General features: G+C 44.7%; 1 protein-coding gene across 4 annotated transcripts in view; it reads right to left on the bottom strand.

Moving 5' to 3' along the window:
* Window positions 1-11,118: 11,118 nt before the first annotated feature.
* Window positions 11,119-19,797, bottom strand: part of TLK1 (tousled like kinase 1) — a 351,587-nt gene continuing 342,908 nt past the window's right edge. For all 4 annotated transcript variants that reach the window (XM_040357767.1, XM_040357768.1, XM_040357769.1 and 1 more), the window contains 3 exons: window positions 19,212-19,323; window positions 19,019-19,126; window positions 11,119-13,167 (listed from right to left, as the gene is read on the bottom strand). In XM_040357767.1, coding sequence (XP_040213701.1) covers window positions 12,991-13,167; window positions 19,019-19,126; window positions 19,212-19,323 — 397 coding nt within the window. In that variant the 3' untranslated portion in view covers window positions 11,119-12,990. The remainder of the gene's footprint in view (window positions 13,168-19,018; window positions 19,127-19,211; window positions 19,324-19,797) is intronic.

The following is a 19,797-nucleotide window of genomic DNA, read 5'->3' as shown; positions in this document are numbered from 1 at the left end:
TTAGGGTTGTCCCGCTACCGATACTAGTATCGGGACCGATTCCGAGTATTTACGGGAGTACTTGTACTCCCGCAAATACCCCCGATGCCTCATCCGATACCACCCCCCCGCCGCCTCCGATACGTCGCATCCCGCCACTATGCCGCATCCCCAACACCAACCATTTGGGTATCACATGCTTGACAAAGCATTTAACTTCCCACTCGTTGGCAAGAACACCTAAAAGCCACAAAAAATGGGGCACAAATCTGTCCCTCCTCCTCACTCACCTCAGTCTGTCCCTGAGATACCTCATGACCTCTCCGCAGCCTCCACTGACTGGGATGATGGTATAGCACAGTGTTAATGGGATGTGGAATCTCTGCAGGACTTCTAAGCTGCCTAGTGATGTGGGTGATGAGTTCATCTGGAAGAATGTTTTTGGTGTAGGTTTCATGGGCACAATTAACCCCCAAAGACCAATTTTTCCGCACCTGTTTGACAAGTGCCTATCATTGCAATTTTTTACAGCAAGGCCAATTCTTATTTTCATCAAGAGCACCTCTACAGGGTTACGGTGTGAAGGCGTCACCGACACCCAAACAACACTTTTTCAGCACCCATTACAGACAAAGAAATCCAAAGTCTGTGGTAGAGACACCACAATTTATCAAAAAAATCTCTAATCTTGTTTTTTTTCACGTTTGGATCCCATAGACTTCAATGGGGTTTCGTTATTCAGTTCCAAACTTCACGATATTCGTAAGTTCTGGTGCGAACCAAACAGGAGGTTGTTCAGCCTATTCCTAAAAGGCAGGCGTCCCAATATTTTTGGTAATATAGTGTATATATACACTTTATATAATGAAAAAGAAGGTGTTTTCTCCTCTCTGCTTTTGAGTCTGTTCACAAGATGGAACAACAATGGCTCATATTTGATGGACATGTCCCAGGGTCTGCAGATTATGGGTCATACTTCAGACCAACCTTAAAGAGACCCCTATGAAGCTCTTTGTAAACCGATCCCAGGACTGCTTCGCCCTACACCTCTTCACTGCCACTAAGCTGACCATTGATAGAGCCTGGAAGTCCCCGGTTCTTCGTTTCGAAGCAGTCAAGCATCGCATGAATGATATCATGATCAACGAGAAATTAACAGCCCTTGCTTCAGACACCCACAACAAATTTCTCAGGGTATGGCAACCATGGATAACGTACTCCCAACCTTCCAGGTTCGACAATAGACTTCTTTCAATTTAAAGGTTTCGCCCTGGACTCTTCTCTTCTCTCTCCCTTTCTTCTCTACTCTTCTTTCCTTCCTATTCTTTTTTATTTCTCTCTTACGCTTCAGTTACTGTTATATTATACCAATTTTTTATTTTACAAAATGGTTGCACACCACCATTAATGTATAGTATATTTGCATATATAGGCAGCCTCTCTTCTCTTTGATTGTACTGCTTTGTGCTCTACTTGTTCATTTGACCTGCCTTGGTCTTATTTCACCATGCACCATAATCTGGAGCACCGACTGCTCCACCACATGGACTTCAATTAACTTTACATTGTTCTGGTGATGTTTCTAACGTTCTAATCGCAACCCTCCGTTGGGATCTTTTTCTGTATGTTCAGTTTCAAGTAACCATCTAATTGTCAACGTAACCTGTTGAATTTAATTGTTTTACAAATAAAATACTTTGTAAAAAAAAAAAGGAAGATGTTATTTAAAAGAGACCAGCAGGGGGAGCAAGAGCACCAAACTCTTCTTACACGAGACTTGTAACAAATATAGGAAACAGTCAATTATAATGGCAACAAATGTGGCATTGAGTACAAACCGCACAAACTGGTTTACAATATAGATAATGCAGTAATATTAATTTTACATATTTATTATTTAAATGATAATTTTGATCACCTTATATTTATTTTCCATATTCATTATTAATAATAGATTACCAAGGAAAAAATAATATCAAATTAATTAATTCAAGAAAATCTCCAGAGTGGGAAAGAGGAATTAGGAAATGCTGATAAAATATCACCAAAATGTGGTCAGCAGGAATTCAATGGTGATCTACCCGTCACCTGCATGGGTTCAACAGGTAGATCGCCATTGATTGGCTGCCAACCCCCACCCTATACCAACTACCCTGTAAAAGGAAACCTGCTTATACTTGCCTAATCTTAGGGTGCTTTGGTGGGATCGGCTCCCAGCGCCAGCTTCAGGGCAGGGGCGGATCCAGAGTCTAGTCTCGGGAGGGGCACTGCCAGAAAATGTTGCGAGCAATTTGTCGGGGCAATGGCTGGTGTTTGCGCTTCAATCATCACAGTGCCATGGTTGTTATGGTGCCAGGATGATTGAAGCGCATTATTTGTATTATTACATTGTAATATAAAATGTAATAATTCAATTCACCATAATGTTAAATCATTGGGAGCCCTGAGCGTGTCACTTGCTACCATTGCCTGCCACATCCCCTGCCACCAGATGTGAATTGTCACTTGCCAGTAGCTGTGTCCCAAAGTGAGGGCAGGCGGTGAGAGATGATGTCAGAAAGCTGCTACCCATCAGAATATGCAACCAAAGTGATGTTGCATTGCGGCCATCTTGGTACACCCGCACGCAGTAATCCTAGAGTTGGAAGTCGGCAAGGGGACATCTTTATACACCCACCTGGAGTCTTGCTTTTCACAGTTATTTTTAAACAGTAAAATCAGCTTATATAGTAAAATATAAGTTGGGTTTACTATTAAAAATAACTGTGAAAGGCAAGACTCTGGTGGGTGTATAAAGATGTCCGCTTGCCGACTTCCAACTCTAGGATTACTGCGTGCGGGTGTACCAAGATGGCCGTGACGCAATGTCACTTCAGTTGCATATTTAGATGGGGAGCGGCTTCCTGACAGAACACCTGCCTGCTCACTCGGTCACACGCTATCCGACTCACCAGCCTGACCGGCATGATTGCTCACCCGCCAGCCTGCTCAGTCACCTGCCGGCTCACCCGCTCGTTATTTAATCGGGGGAGCAATTGCCTCATTGCCCCCCCCTGGATCCGCCCCTGCGTCAGAGTAGAGGAGCGGCAGTGGACAAGTGACGTCCCATAGTAAGTCTATGGCTGCGTCACCGTCCTGGATCAGCAATGGTTATTAGCTGAAACTGGCCACTGTAGAGATCATGCAACCTTAGATTAGGCAAGTATAAGCATCTTTCCTTTACAGCAGGCATATGCAATTAGCGGACCTCCAGCTGTTGAAAAACTACAAGTCCTATCATGCGTCTGGGTGTCATGCTTGTGGCTGTCAGTCTTGCTATGCCTCATGGGACTTGTAGTTTTGCAACAGCTGGAGGTCTGCTAATTGCATATTACTGCTTTACAGTATTGGTAGTATAGGAATTAGACTGGTGGTGGGAACAGGTTTAAGCTTATTTCGATTTTGATCACACTTTCACCCGTAGAGTAAACTGAAGATTCATTAAAGGGCCCCTTAGGGCCTGTGCCCACTTTGGCCTTCAATTGATGGTATCAGTTTTACATTCATTTGAAATGCTGCCGAGATCATTAAAAATTAATGGATAGGAACATTTGACATGCTGTTGACCTTCATCTGACCTGCTTCAAGCGGTTTTGATTTCAAGAGAATTGTATAGGAATGCAAAACCCCTCTGAAGCAAATAGAAGTGTAAATACAGGAGCTTAAGCTAGCCCTAGACAGTTTAAATCTTGGCCAGTTACAGCGCGAATCGGCTGAGATTCAAACCATGTATGGACAGGCTGATCTATCAATCAACTCGGGAACAGCCAGCCTGCCGGATTTTACATCTGAATTAGCCGCTAGCAATAATCCCACCGCCCAGAGAACACAATAGCTCTGCGGGAGGGATTCCCCTGTCAATACTGTGTTGATGGGGAAATTGTGCAAAGGTTGCAGCAAAGAAACTCGCTACATCTATGGCAGGCCTTACACTATTCTCAGGAGAACTTAAAGGGGTTGTAAAGGAATTTTTTTCCCCTTAATAGCTTCCTTTGCCTTAGTGCAGTCCTCCTTCACTTACCTCATCCTTCCATTTTGCTTTTAAATGTCCTTATTTCTTCTGAGAAATCCTCACTTCCTGTTCTTCTGTCTGTAACTCCACACAGTAATGCAAGGCTTTCTCCCTGGTGTGGAGAAAGCCTCTTGAGGGGGCGAGCAGGCAAATCAGGACGCGCACTACTTTGCAGATAGAGAAAGGAGCTGTGTGTTAGTGGGCGTCCTGACACTCCTGCTCGCCCCCTCCCCCCTCAAGAGGCTTTCTCCACACCAGGGAGAAAGCCTTGCATTACGGTGTGTAGTTAGACAGAAGAACAGGAAGTGAGGATTTTTCAGAAGAAATAAGGACATTTAAAAGCAAAATCGAAGGATGAGGTAAGTGAAGGAGGACTGCACTAAGGTAAAGGAAGCTATTTAGGGAATATTTTTTTTTTTTACCTTTACAACCCCTTTAAGCTAGCCCTAGACGGTTTAAATCTTGGCCAGTTCAGCAGGAACCGGCTGAGATTGAAAACAATGTATGGACGGGCTTATCTATCAATCAACTTGGGAACAGCCAGCCTGCTGGATTTTTCATCTGACTTAGACACTAGCAATAATCACTGTGTTCTCCCGGCGGGGACGGCCTCCCCTGCCCAGAGAACACAATAGCTCTGCGGGAGGGATTCCCCTGTCAATACTGTGTTGATGGGTGAAATTGTTGCAGCAAAGAAATTCACTCCATCATTCCAACAGTTCCCATGTCGCACAAGGCGCGTCACCAGATTTCGGTAAATAGCCGAGCTGCGAGTCGTCGCTATACGGCACCTGCGCCCGCCGTGTAGAGCTGACTGCGCAGGCGCCATATATCGCCGATTTGCAGCTCGGCTATTTACGGAAATCTGGTGACGCGCCTTGTGCGACATGGGAACTGTTTCACCAGACGTGAATCATCTAACCCAGGGATAGGAACGCCCAGTCCCGCTGGAATCACAACCCGGAAGCCGGGGAGAAAATCACAATATAACGGTATGTATGGCGATAAAAAAAAAAAAAAGACCTGCATACTGTAAATGTTGTTAGTATCCTGGATGTAATGTTAGATTTTTTTTTTAGGGTGAACCCCCGCTTTAACTGTGTAGTCTGCTTACACCCTCAGCCCCTCTTCCGAAATCTTCTCAGTCTAGCATCACGCAGTCCATTCTCCAGCGACCCAATTAGAGAGCCCATCACTGTCATGATTGGAATGGACCACACATCACAAGCTGCGGCTGCCCAATGTTTTCCATGTCTGCTCCCGGTGGGACAGGGATCAAGGCGTGACATGTCCCCTACAACAAACTGCTCTGGATGATACTCTGCATCAAACAATGTGAACAAAATTTGAGAGGAATTCTAAACGGGAATTTTTCTCACATGAACAAAACAACATATACCCAGACACTGACAGATGGCATCGATTGTCCTTCTGAGGCTGATTACAGAAATAATGACTAGCGACACTTATTCTACTGCTGGAATAAAGCTAGCTTTAGTGACACATGAACCATTTTATTACGTCTAGGTGACATTCACAAATCCGGATCAGGTTCATATTTTGATTCTGTTAATTGACCCCCCAGGTCACAATAGCAATAACAAGCTTTGATATTCCACATAAAATGTAATAGGTTTCGCAGTGTAGACGGGAGGTCAGTGACATTATACAACCATTCCATGAAATGTTTCTTTACACATCACCTTTCCCAGCTGACATTTTCCTAAGATTCTCCCGAGCCGCCATCTACAACACACAGACCGCATTCTTAAAGCGGAGATCCACACAAAAAGTGAGCCTCCGCTTTCTGGACCCCCCTCCGGTGTCATATTTGGCACCTTTCAGGGGGTGCAGATACCTGTATAATACAGGTATTTGCACCCACTTTCGGGCATAGACCACCGCAGAATCTGCAGGGGTCTACGTCACAATCCCCCCCCCCCCCCCCACTGTGCCCTGGGAAACACACAGGTTTCAGAAAAGAGCGGGGACCAGTGAGAACGTGCAGCAGTAGGGAATCGGGAAATGATGCCGCAACGCTTCACTTCCTGATGCCCTCACCGAGGATGGCGGCGGGGGAAGCCGAGGGCCGAGCGATTGCTCAGCTTCGGCTGCCGACATCGCGGTAACCCTGGACAGGTAAGTGTCCATTTATTAAAAGTCAGCAGCTGTATTTGTAGCTGCTGGCTTTTAATAGGTTTTTCTTTTTTTTTAGGCAGACCTCCGCTTTAAATGAATATCAGCCCACTCCTAAATCCCCGATTTTATTTTATAAGCTGCCTGCAATTTATGCCTTTACATCAACTTAAAGGTTTTGTAAAGGTAAAAATGTTTTCCCCAATTAGCTTCCTTTACCTTAGTGCAGTCCTCCTTCACTTACCTCACCCTTAATTTTGCCATTAAATGTCCTTATTTCTTCTGAGAAATCCTCACTTCCTGTTCTTCTGTCTGTAACTCCACACCGTAATGCGAGTCTTTCTCCCTGGTGTGGAGTGTCGTGCTCGCCCCCTCCCTTGGACTACAGGAGAGTCAGGACGCTCTCTACGTTGCAGATAGAAAAAGGAGCTGTGTGTTAGTGGGCGTCCTGACTCTCCTGTAGTCCAAAGGAGGTGGCGAGCACGACACTTCACACCAGGGAGAAAGCCTTGCATTACTGCGTGGAGTTACAGACAAAAGAACAGGAAGTGATGATTTCTCAGAAGAAAGGACATTTAAAAGCAAAATTTGAAGGATGAGGTAAGTGAAGGAGGACTGCACTAAGGTAAAGGAAGCTATTTAGGGGGGGGGGGAATTACCTTTACAACCCATTTAAAAACACCCTTTAGTCAAGTTCTGCATTCAATAAAAAGTAAACATTTACTGAAAAAACTACAACACTGCCATTGTTGGCTTCTCCTGACAATGCTAGTATCCTGGCTGTCATTGTCATGATCCAGTGGCTTTAGAAGATTAGAAATTATGGGCCCCAAATAAATATGTAGATAAGGAATTTTGACTTACCAAATCCAGGCAGATGAGTAGCATTTCATAAGGAAGCCAGCCTTGCATATAAACTCAGTTCCGGTTTCCTTTATATTGTATGTACCTCCAAAAAGATAGCCATCCCTCCCGGCTCTAGAACTTAAGGAGGACCCTGGTTCTCCTCCTTCTTGGAAAACCGATCACAAATAGTTAAACTAGGTCCTTTCACTTCTGAAAAACGCACAGTGTCATGCGGAGTCCCTCAGGGATCCCCCTTGTCGCCTGTATTGTTCAATATCTTTCTCCGCCCTCTTTTTGAAATCATCAGTAACCAGAAGTTACTCTACCACTCCTACGCGGATGACACGCAACTATATTTTCGCATCTGCAACAATAAGGATCATTATCTCGGACTAGAGAAATGTCTTACTTTGATAGAAAATTGGACGACGAAGAGTTACCTTAAACTCAACGGCTCAAAAAACAGAACTTCTCCTGTTTCACGCCAACCGAAAGAGATCTCCCGCACCAACATGGACACCGCCGCCCATTCTGGGACAAATCATCACCCCTAGCACCAAAGTCAAAAGTCTCAGAGTCATTTTTGACACCCACATGACAATGGATGCATAAATAGGGTCAGTAGTCTGCAAGTCTCACCATCTGCTGCGCCTACTACGTAGACTCGTTCCCTTTATCCCGAAAAAAGACATAGCAGTCGTGGTGGGAACAATTATCAACTCCAGACTCAACTATGCAAATGCCCTTTACCTCGGACTCCCAAAATACCAAATCTCTCGTCTGCAAGTTGTTCAAAATACGGCCGCTCGACTCGTGACTGGGAAAAAACCATGGGAATCAATCTCGCCTTCACCGAGATCCCTTCATTGGTTGCCAGTAAAAGACAGAATTACTTTTAAGGCACTCTTTCTGACGCATAAGTGTGTTCAAGGAAATGCCCCCCAATATCTATGCGAAAAATTAAAAAGTCACAACCCCAATCGCGTTCTCCGATCCACCGACCAAATTCTACTCCAGATACCCAAAGCCAGATACAAGTCCAAAGGAGAACGAAGATTTGCAGTCCAAGGACCAAGACTATGGAACGCTCTACCAACCAGCATCCGAATGGAGGTGAATCACCTGGCCTTCAGAAAAAAACTCAAAACCCATCTTTTCTGAAGGCAAAGGGACAGTAGGGAACGGATACTAAGCCCCCATAAGCACTATACAAGTTTCTCACTCACTCACCAAGACGAAAAAGGACATGTGGTGCGCAGAATGTGCTGCACCAAAAATGGGCTTTGCTGAATATTGTGTTGAGCCTACAGTTCTCGTAACCACAAAAAAACTCCATAATTATGAGCCGTTACACAAAATGGTGGATTCCTTCCCTCAAGCCATAGGCTTGAGAATTCAGCTGTTGAATCCACTGTGAAATGGTCAACTTAACAGCCGGCTAGCACTTTCTTGGCCATTCTGGAAAGACAAATAATAATAATAATAATAATAATAATAATAATAAGTACAACCACCTAATTACCACAGACAATTTCCAATACACCTTTATAGCCCTTACCACCCCCCCCCCCCCCGGGCCTGGGAAAAAGGGAAGGCAAGACAATGTCTTGATTTAGAAGAAAGCACCTTTGACAAAAAAGATGGAACAGGATGAAGCACTACCTTGTCTTCATGGTGTGTCAGAAACGGTTCCCTACAGGAAAGGTGCCTCCAGTTTTGATACCCTCCTTGCCAAAGTGATAGGGACCAGGGAGACAACTTTCCGAGTCAAACGCACTAGCAGAAAATCCTGGATTGGCTCAAATGGTGAAGAATATTGTAGGCAGCCCTATATCCAGATTTATTAGAATTCCAGCATCATTCAATGCACAATAAAGAAAGGGACTTTTCATAACACATGGTTTGGGTATTCTGTGTCAACACAACATTACCTTATTTGAAGAATTGCACTTTTCCAGGTTAACAATCTGTATTCCTTTGTGCCTAATCTCCCCTACAAAGTGGAGAAACCACAGAAAGCTGCAGGTAGAAGAGAAGCGACACTTTCTGCAGCGATAGATTTGTAACAGCTTATGCCTCATATTGTTAGCACTGTCCTTTTTATCTATCCACACGCAAGCACACTTGTTATTTCTTAGTTGGCGTTCCTTGTAATCCAGCATCCAGATAGATTCATACATGTGAGCAGGGATGGACTGGCCATTGGGACTACAGGGAGTTTCCCGGTGGGCCGATGGCTCAGTGGGCCAGCTTTAGTGACAGTGCACCACCGCCCCCCTCAGCTCTGTCTCTCCCTTCCTGCAGCGCTCACCTCCTCTCCCTCCCCGTAGCACTCACTTGGGGGAAACAAAGAAGCAGGGGGAGGACCAGAGGGGACAACAGAGGAGCATGGGGGAGGGGACAGACAGCTGACTCAACAGCTATGGCCTGGGAGTTTCTCCCTTCTGCCTAATTTTGTCCCATAAGGGGGGGCACCGAACTGATTCTTTGCCCTGGGTGAAATAATGTGTAGCTTCCCCACTGGTACTACCAGGGTGGATGGCTGGGGGGGGGTGCAGGAGTTGTCCGGCCGCCATGGGAGAGACCTGTCAAAGTGGGCCAGTCTGGATGAAGTCCAGGGCCAAATTTCTGTCCCAGTCCAGCCCTGCATGTGAGGTGGTGGGTCTCCTCCATGAAGACGTGGAACTTCCTCCCTCTCTGCTGGCTGCATCTCATTAATCATATTCAGCCTATGATGCAGGTTTAAATCGGATTGATTACTGGAAAGCAGCTCCAATGAAATTTGTACTGACGTACATATACCAGGCCTCTTGTATGTGAGAATCATCAAGGACCTTGCAATAGACATGCTTGAGATGTCTCTCTTATCCCTAAAGTAGTGGTCCCCAAACTGTGGCCTTTAGTCCAGATGTGCTTGCCTTTATCTGTACTTTGGGGCACTATTCCACCAACTAACCCCAATGACTGAGGGCCATTCCCCCTACTGAAACCATTGATGGGGCACTTATATTCTCATTAATATGAACAATGGGGCACTAATCCACCCATTAAAACCAATGATGGGGTACTGATTCTGGGGCATTTTCTACTCCCCACAGTCCAGCCCCTAAAGCTTAAAGGGCAGTAAACTGGCTCCTTGCTTAGAACGTTTGGAGACCCCTGCCCTAAAGCAATATGGTTAGTGTAAAAAGAAAATCCTAAAAGACCAGCTCCTTGAGTAGAGGAGAGATTGCACTCTCTGCTTAAAGGAACACTAAATATATATATATTTTTTTTTATTTTTTTTAAATAACAAACATGTTATACTTACCTCCAGTGTGCAGCTCGTTTTGCACAGAGTGGCCCCGAACCTGGTCTTCTGGGGTCCCTTGGCAGCTGTCTCGGCTCCCCCCTGCAAGGACTCAACACCTTAATGCGAGCTTGCATGATGTCGAGTGCTTACGGGCGTGCTCCCATGATACAGCCGGCGGCCATAGCCGCTCACTGTATCACTCTGCCCCGCCGCGTCATTGGATGTGATTGACAGCAGCGCAAGCCAATGGCTGCGTTGCTTTCTATCAACCAACGAATGAGCCGGGAAGATGGCAGAGAAGCCTGCTCGTTCATGGCGCGGGATTTTCGAAGGGGTCAGGTAAGTAATCGGGGGGGGGGGGGCTAGGGGGCCGCTAATACTCAGATGTTTTTTCACCTTAATGCACAGAATGCATTAAGGTGAAAACATTTACCTTTACAACCCCTTTAAGCAGCTTGGGTCCCCTACCTTCTCTCCAGCACGGGGCACAGTGATCGGATCCTACTTGAAGTATAGAATACTGAAAGGACCGATGGAAGTTGCAGTGCTGGAATGGAAGGGAAGTAGAGGACACAGACCACCTGAGAGCAAAGTGTAGGACCTCTATCACAGGGATTTTTTTTACCTAATGTATGGGCAAAAAGGTTTTCCCAGATGACCCACATAAGGAGTCGGGTGGATTGATAAACCCAAAGCAGTGTAAGAAAAAACAAAATGAATCCCTGAGCAGGCACTAAGCGCTCTGTCTGTATATCAATGCTTCCACTTTCAATTATGGTTACAAAGGCAAAGAAAAAGAAAAACACACACCAACTTTAAATTTAAATTTTCATTATTTATTACTGTTTGGCTACATTCTCTACATTTCAGCAGCATCTTAAAGAGACAGTTAATGTATATTTATGTACAATGAAAAATGAAAATCGCAACATTGGAAACGAGAGCCACAGTCAACTGTACAATATTAAATGGTTATCTGCCTTAATACAGCCTCTTTTTTTCTGTAACATGAACAAAATTACACAATTGCCTTTAAAACATTATAAATGCTAGTGGATGCTGCAGAGGTTGTCGAGCTATTAAAACACGGCGAAACAGCTTCTCGGTTCTGTCAGCCAAGTGCCGCCTCATGGTTGTGCAGTAAAGAAGTACAGCGGTCTGTAAAAATCAGTTCTAGCATACTAGATTATTAGAAAGTAAAAAAAAAATAATAATAATAATAATCATGTAGGTTGTGATCTAACACCATTTTAAGCCAGCAGAAGGAATTCAAAGTATTTTTACACTGACAGCCTCCTGCATTGAGGAGCTTCCCAACAGGTAAAATGACTGAACAAAAACCTCCTTATTATGTCATCAACATGCCAATGTAAGATACCAGGAACAGGCTCACTGTACTGTCTATGATGAGTTACACATGCTTGTTAATGAAGAGTCCAGGACCATAAAGCAGTTTGATTTGCTCCTTTTTCAGAAGCAATTTATCGATTTGCAAAATGAGAAGTTATTTTAGCAGCAAATGATAGCGCCATCAAGGAGACAAAATAATAAAATAGGGGGGGGGGGGAAAAAAGATACTTTCAAACATTTGTACAAGGGGAAAAAGCTGCTGAAAACACATGTATAACTGAAAATGACATCTGTACAACAATATACACCAGCGACAGAAGGGAATTTCTCATTATCCTGCATAGAAAACTATTCATAACGTTTTGAGAGCTTTTGGTACCTTACTGGATGTGGTATGTGTGCAAGGATTCATAAAAAAAAAGGGGGACAAACAATTAGGTGGAATGATTAATAGAGACCCAAAATCCTGAAAACGAGTGTGCAACTCAAAAAACTTTACACCGGAAAATAAAACAAAGTGACAGGTCCTCGTGTGTAGTGTCTGAAAGCAACATGGAGGTGTAGCCTCTAGCAACCGATCACATTCTCTCTGTACTCCATTAGAAACAAGTACCCGATCGAACTTAGTAGCTATAGGAAACACCTTCACATTTCCCTTCAGAAGCTGGATATAAAACGTGGCCCAAAGTGAAAAGAAAATACAGATAAAAATAATATTGTGACTACCCCTCTCTTTCAGTGACAGTCGTCTGAGATTGGGCAGCAAGTGTTTCCCTTATGCAAGTTTTATTTTAATCTTAAATTTCATTTTCCTTAAGTAAATAATGAAAAATACCCTTCTTGCTAAAACTCTCCAGTATCAACCAATTGTGTTTTAGTATTACAAAGAATATTTACAAAGTCCCCTCTAACGGGAAAAAAAAAAAAAAAATCAAAAATCAAAAAAAAAAATCTCCATGTTGAACAGCAATCAAACCTGGTTTTCGAACTCAAGCTCACGTGCGTCTTGACGTAGGCCCCTAACCTATAATATTACGAGGGATCAGGAGACAGGAGTCCAGGTTATTCCCAGTAGCTTGAAAATGGCTTTATAGCACACCGAGGCCAAGGTCAAACATTACAGTCAGAGGATAGAGGTCTTCACAGTCTTGTCTTCGCTCATCATACAAATAACACTAAGAAGATACATCCCCCAAAACACACAAATGTCTTCAAACATATCCTTTGTCATGGGGAAAATAAAATAAAAATCCTCAAAATCTTTGCTTCGGCTTCAAACTAAAACTTGCACCTGAAAGCTAGTGTAGGAGGATTCATGCCAGCCGAGATCCGAGTATCAGTATGAAATGATGCTTGACGTAGGTGTGATGGGAGAGGCCACTAGCCCTGACATGTGCAGGTTTCCTGAAGAGTTGGATCTCCTCATATGTGGGAGAAGATAGGCATCATTCGCCAGCTGGTGAACATCAAATCTGTCCTCTTTGCGGTAAGCTAAACACCGCCTAATAAATGCCTACAAGGAAAGGAAAACACAATGTTTAAAACAGAATTTCAGGGAGATGAAGTACATTTATATACACACACACAGTTTTACCTGCCAAAACACCTGCAATATTTTTAGCCACTCTTGTGATTCACACACCCCTGCCACAAAGCACAATCAGGATGCCGACACCACTATGTGCTGTTGCAATTTTGTGGCATTCCATGCCACCTGTCTGCACAACAGAAGATACCAAACTCCTTCCTCAGATGCCTAAAAATCTAAATTTACAAAACTGCACTGCAAGATTGGCACACTATGCATACCCTCTCCCACTGGCCATACACAAAGATAATATCAGAAATCTAATATATTACATGAAACGGAATATTAGACACTGCAAAGCAAAAAATACTAGATCTGCTCTGATTTAGATCAGCAGATTGCGGGTGCAATGCCAGGTTCCTGCAGACACTCAGTGAGCTTTTTGCCTGTATCTCATACAGGCAGACAGTTGAGTGGCAGGAAGAATCAATGGACTAAGAGCGCTCAGTAGCACACGCACAGCTCATTGTGAACTATAAGTACTTGTATTTATTCACAGTGGCCCTGCACGGTCACTCTTTTTTAAATTGTGACAGCGGGAGTGGGGAGAAGATCCCCTGCCTGTTGTCACGGGCTGGCAGGCAGGAGATAGAACAAGCCCCAGCAGGACAAGTCGTCCACCCAGCTGGGTGGGAGAGAGGGGAGGAGCCCATAGAGGGACAGCCCTGTAAAGGATTTAGGAAGACTTGGCAGTGCAAAGATGATCATTCTGATGCCATCCATAAGTTGATTTAGGAATTTGCTAGGGTCCACAAGGAGAATGAGGCCGTTTTCATAAGGAAATCTTATACTGGGGTTACGTTCCAGGATTTGAAAGGAAGAGCTCTGCTTATGCAGTGCGCCTAATAATGTCTCAGAGGGATACAGAAGGTCGGAACAGGAGACAAAGAGTAGCAACTTTGCAAGAGTGTGTACAAGAATTGCAGAAGCCAAAAAAGATTCACCAGGACTAATCAAGACCTGCACAGAACCCAGGGCTATGTGTTTAGCGATTCCATGCCATGGAAGTTGTGTGATAAGAAATAGAATTTTTTTTGCCATGAACTTGTCCTATCATTAAAGCGGGGGTTCACCCTATCAACGAAAAAAAAAATTTTTTTTTTCTTTTACCATAAAATCAGGCATTGTAGCGCGAGCTACAGTATGCCTGTCCCGATTTTTTTACCCCCGTACTCACCTTGTAATCGTACATCGAAGATACCGGGGAATGGGCGTGCCTATGGAGACGGAGGATGATTGACGGCCGGCTCTGGCGCGTCACGCTTCTCCGGAAATAGCCGAAATAGGCTTGGCTCTTCACGGCGCCTGCGCATAGCCTGTGCGCAGGCGCCGTGAAGAGCCGAGACCTACTCCGGCTGTCTTCGGGGAGAGTGACGTGCCAGGGCCGGCCGTCAATCATCCTCCCTCTCCATAGGCACGCCCATTCCCCGCGGGAGCCGAAATCTACAATGTACGATTACAAGGTGAGTCCGGGGTTAAAAAAATCGGGACAGGCATACTGTAGCTCGCGCTACAATGCCTGTCTCGATGGTAAAATCAAGTCAGTGAGGGTGAACTACCGCTTTAAATAGGTGCCAACTATCCCATATGTTAGATTGTATGAAGGGAGAGATATACATGTTCCCCTGGAGGCGGAGCACAACATCCACAAGCTGTCCATTTCTTTTAAAATTCCTCCGCCATAGGTTAAGACCCTTTTCACACCGTGCCGCCCGAGTGTCGGTGGTAAAACGCCGCTATTTTTAGTGGCGCTTTACCGTCGAATTTTCAGCACATTTCGGCCGCTAGCGGGGCGCTTTTAACCCCCGCTAGAGGCCGAAAAAGGGTTAATACCGCTCGCAAACCGCCGCTACAGCAGCGTTTTGCCGGCGCAGCCCATTGATTTCAATGGGCAGGAGCGCATTAGGAGCAGTGAGTTCAATGCTCCTAATGCACTCCAAAGAAGCTGCTGGCAGGACTTTATCTGCCGCCCTGCCAGCGCACTGCTCCAGTGTAAAAGCCCTCAGACTTTCACAGTGTTGTGAATGGAGCAGCTTTTTAGTGCGCTTTGCAGGCGCTGTTTTTAACGCTATAGCACCTGAAAAACGCCCTCAGTGTGAAAGGGGTCTGAAAGGAGTCTAAAAGGCAGTAAAACTGTCAGGAAGGGTAAATAACTTCTTGGAGTTAAGCACAAAAAAGAAGGCAGTATCCAAGAAGCCTATTTTTTTGGCCTATTTGGTTATGTGGAGGCTGAGCAGAACTAGGTGTATCTATCCAGAGACTAGTACACACTGGGGGAGAATCACTAAAACTGGTGCACACAGAATCTGGTGCAGCTGTGCATAGTAACCAATCCGCTTCTAACTTCAGCTTGTTCAATTAGGCTTTAACAATAAAACCTAGAAGCCGATTGGTTACCATTCACAGCTGCACCAGTTTCTGTGAGCACCGGTTTTAGTAAATCTCCCCCACTGCCTCAATCAAATAATTCACTATAGTCAGCATAAGGCAAGAAGGTGAAGAATTAACTTCACTAAATTCTGTAGTAGCCTCTGTTAAAATATCAGCTTTCCCTTTGCCTTCTGCATATGTAAGTGCGGCAGGCAGTTTAGGTTAGTAGTACCCATTAGCATGGTCAGGGGGAGAAGAGGCACAAGACTGTTTCTGGTCAGTAGAAGCATCAGCGTCCAGAAGTGGCGATAGCCTTTGGAATAAATCAGATATAGTGGCAGAAAATTCTGCTGGAGTCAGACAGGATGTGTATATGTCCGGGAGCTCAAATCAGGACAGAGTGGTGTCAATGTATGACCTAACCCCAGAACAAGTGAATTACTATTAACCTAAGGGGATTTGGGAGTTTGCCCAAGGCCTGCATTGGAATTGTCGCCCATGTGCTCCCAACTCCTACATGCCTGTAATCCACCAAAGACCTGTAGGGAGAGGAGAGTAGGGAAGCCAGAAGTGCTGCGGGGGGGAACCAGGGCAGAGGGAATCTGTGATGCACAGGGTGATTAGGGTGTGCCTGGGCAAACCTGGTACACCCTGTGCACACGCCTATGTAACATAATGTAAACCAGGGATATGCAATTAGCGGACCTCCAGCTGTTGCCAAACTACAAGTCCCGTCATGCCTCTGCCTCTGGGTGTCATGCTTGATGCTGTCAGAGTCTCGCTATGCCTCATGGGACTTGTAGTTTGGCAACAGCTGGAGGTCCGCTAATTGCATATCCCTGATGTAAACCAACAAATCTAACAAGACATGCAAAGACAGGAACTGCAAAAAAACGGATATGTGGCGCACGATCCAGCAGAGCAACCAGAAAATAAACTGAGGTATATAAAATTCTAATACTAAAGTCCAATAATAAAAATGTCCATGAAAGTCCTGGATCAATAGAATGTAGTACAAGTGGCTGTGGAGAACACTTAGCGGCAGCACCTTAAAGCAGAAGCATTGCTCTGAAAAGATCAAAAAGAAAGGACAAAGTGCGCCAATCTGAGTGCAGTAAGCCCAAATTTAATAGCTGAAATAAAATAAATATACATATACAAAATGCCTACTCACAAACAAGAAGTAGATGGTAGGCAAAAAGACCAGAATGGGGAGACGTAGGCGATCAACAAGTGGATATGTGCCTGGAATCCTGCAGTGGTCTTAACTGGCGGGCATCCAGAGTGTAGACTGTAGCAGATCGTTGGAGATCGGTGTCGGGGGACAGGAACACCGGAGAGCCACAGAGGATGCGGCGTGCGCTTCACCGTGGAGCGCAGCGTGCCGTCGTCGCGCCGGAAGTGACGTGCAGGTCCGTGCCGGCCAAAGACCTGCACGTCACTTCCGGCGCGACGACGGCACGCTGCGCTCCACGGTGAAGCGCACGCCGCATCCTCTGTGGCTCTCCGGTGTTCCTGTCCCCCGACACCGATCTCCAACGATCTGCTACAGTCTACACTCTGGATGCCCGCCAGTCAAGACCACTGCAGGATTCCAGGCACATATCCACTTGTTGATCGCCTACGTCTCCCCATTCTGGTCTTTTTGCCTACCATCTACTTCTTGTTTGTGAGTAGGCATTTTGTATATGTATATTTATTTTATTTCAGCTATTAAATTTGGGCTTACTGCACTCAGTTTTGCGCACTTTGTCCTTTCTTAAAGACAGGAACTGGTATGCAAAAGGTACAGGGATATCTTGCCCACATGTTCATGGTCATGTTCAGGGTCCAGGTGGGAGGAGGCTGGCATGGCGGCGTGTACAAGCCACTACTACTCATTGCTGATTGAAACGTGTATTGGTCCATGAACCACAGTGTCAAAACACGTTCCTAACCAAACGGGTTGCTACATTTCAGGACCAGACTGGACATCTGCAGCCCACTGAGGAAAAGGCCCTGGTAAGCGTGCACTTTATATGGTGGGGGATTCCCTTTATATATACAAATAAGTCACCGGATTCTCATTGAAACTGGTCATTGGTCCGTCCTTTATGAAGATTTCATAATCCATTCACATTTGCTATTGGAGGACTTTTATATTTTGTCACATGTATCACAGCCTGGGACATCTGTTGCGTTTCATCTGTTTTTGTTTTTTCTTTATCCTTTTTTATTTTCAATCACTGTATGTGTTCACATTTATTTGGTTCATGTGTTATTTAGGAGTGCAGCTTATTTTTTAAATTTTAAAACTTAGGACATCGAGGGTAACCTGATCTGTAAACTGCTAGCAAGTCAGAAGGCAATAAAGCAATCGAATCAAAGCATTGCAGGTACCCTTTTAAAGTTGCATAGATTGGAACGGTGCCATTGAAATCAATGGGCTGTGCCTAGTCATACTAGTGCAAAGACAGCCTTAGACCCCTTTCACACTGAAGCATTTTTACAGCGTTTTAGTGTTAAAAATAGCGCTATTAAAACGCTCATAAAACACTCTCCATGCATCTGAATGGACCCTTTCACACTGAGTTCTGCAAGCAGCATCTTTGGAGCAGCTTTTGGGCGCAGAAAAAAACGCTCCAAAAACGCCCCTCTCCATTGAAATGAATTGAAGGCGCTGTAAAAACGTCTTACCCTTTCACAATGAGGCACAGCAAAAACGCCCTAAAACGTTAGGGTCTTAGCAGTGCTTTACCAGCACATTGGGATTGCAGATGAGGCTTCGCTCGAAAAAAGCTTGAATAACGTTCGAAAAATGCCCCAGTGTGAAAGAGGCCTTCGTAGGTTGCCTGTAGTATGATTATTGTAGACTGTAAGCCAAGACCCCAGAGCACTTCCAGAAACTATGACCAGCTCCTCACATCCTGTATACGCCCACTGGCTACACAGGAACAGTGTCCCTCCCTGGAAGTGATGTCACTAGCTTTCAGTAACCACACCCACTGGCTGCTTTTAGACTCAAAAGGAAGTAGAATTTAAGTCATGTGATGGCACTGGATACCGCAAAATAAAGGAAGAAAAACTGGGATTTTTTTAATTTTGAGGCATAAGGCTGAACTTGGCTCACATCAATGATTGCAGGGTGAGAATTTAAAGTGGAGGTTCACCCTCAAAAAAAATTCAGACATCACATGGAGTCGAGCCATCCTACCGACAGAATGCCGGTGTTTTTTTTTTTTTCTCAGCACATACCTCGTTATCACGATTTTCACCTTTTTTTTCATTAAAGGGTGAACCTCCACTTTAAGTGTTAGGGTGGACTTGCACTTTAACAGCATGAAACCCAGGGTCTAAGAATAAGTTCCTGTGTCCTGTACGATTAGGAGTAATACTTGTCTAGAAGATTTAATTTGATATATTTTACCTTGGCTTCATTGCTTGAAACAGGCTTCACAGGAAACTGAACATCTGTAGCTTTCAGTATGGTATTTTCTTGTAATATGTCTTGTTGTGACTGATTGTGGCCAAATGGCTGAAAAAAACAAGAAGGGATAAACTTAAGCATTTTACTTCCTGAGAATATATTAGCAAAAATACGCCTAACCAACGGTCCTTACCTTCCTACCATAGAGACACTGAAAAAAGATGACTCCTACTGACCACACATCTACTTTATTGGAAATCTTTGGTGGCTCTTTGCCCACTACAAAGCATTCTGGGGGAAGGTACCTGTAAGATTTCAGAACAACATTAGTAATACAAGCATAAAACAAAACAGCATTAAGCATGCTACTCAAGAATATTCAGCCTAGGTTCACACTCAGGAACTGAACTGCATTCCTGTACAATTCACATGCGATTCAGTGCGGTGCAATATGAGCCATTCATTTTCGAATAGACTCAAATTGCACCGCATCCACATCAAAGTCCTGCATGTAGCAATTCTGGGAACGCACTGCAACCAGGTTGTTTTGTACCGCGGAATCTGGTGCAGGCAAATGTACTGCATTTTGGGGGGCCTTTAAGATTGCACTGACCCCCGCTGCAGATCGCAAGAGCAGTGCGATTTGAATGCGATGCAGGAAACACACGGATCGTGGATTTCCCGTACCGCATTCAAATGTGAACTGAGGTGTTTGTTACCCAAAAAAATAAATAAAAAAATCCTGTTCTCTTAATCACTTCAATACCACACACTTTCGC

This window comes from Rana temporaria, chromosome 6 (assembly GCF_905171775.1).
Source record: "Rana temporaria chromosome 6, aRanTem1.1, whole genome shotgun sequence".
Lineage (NCBI taxonomy): Eukaryota > Metazoa > Chordata > Amphibia > Anura > Ranidae > Rana > Rana temporaria.
This window is presented reverse-complemented; position numbering and strand designations above follow the sequence as displayed.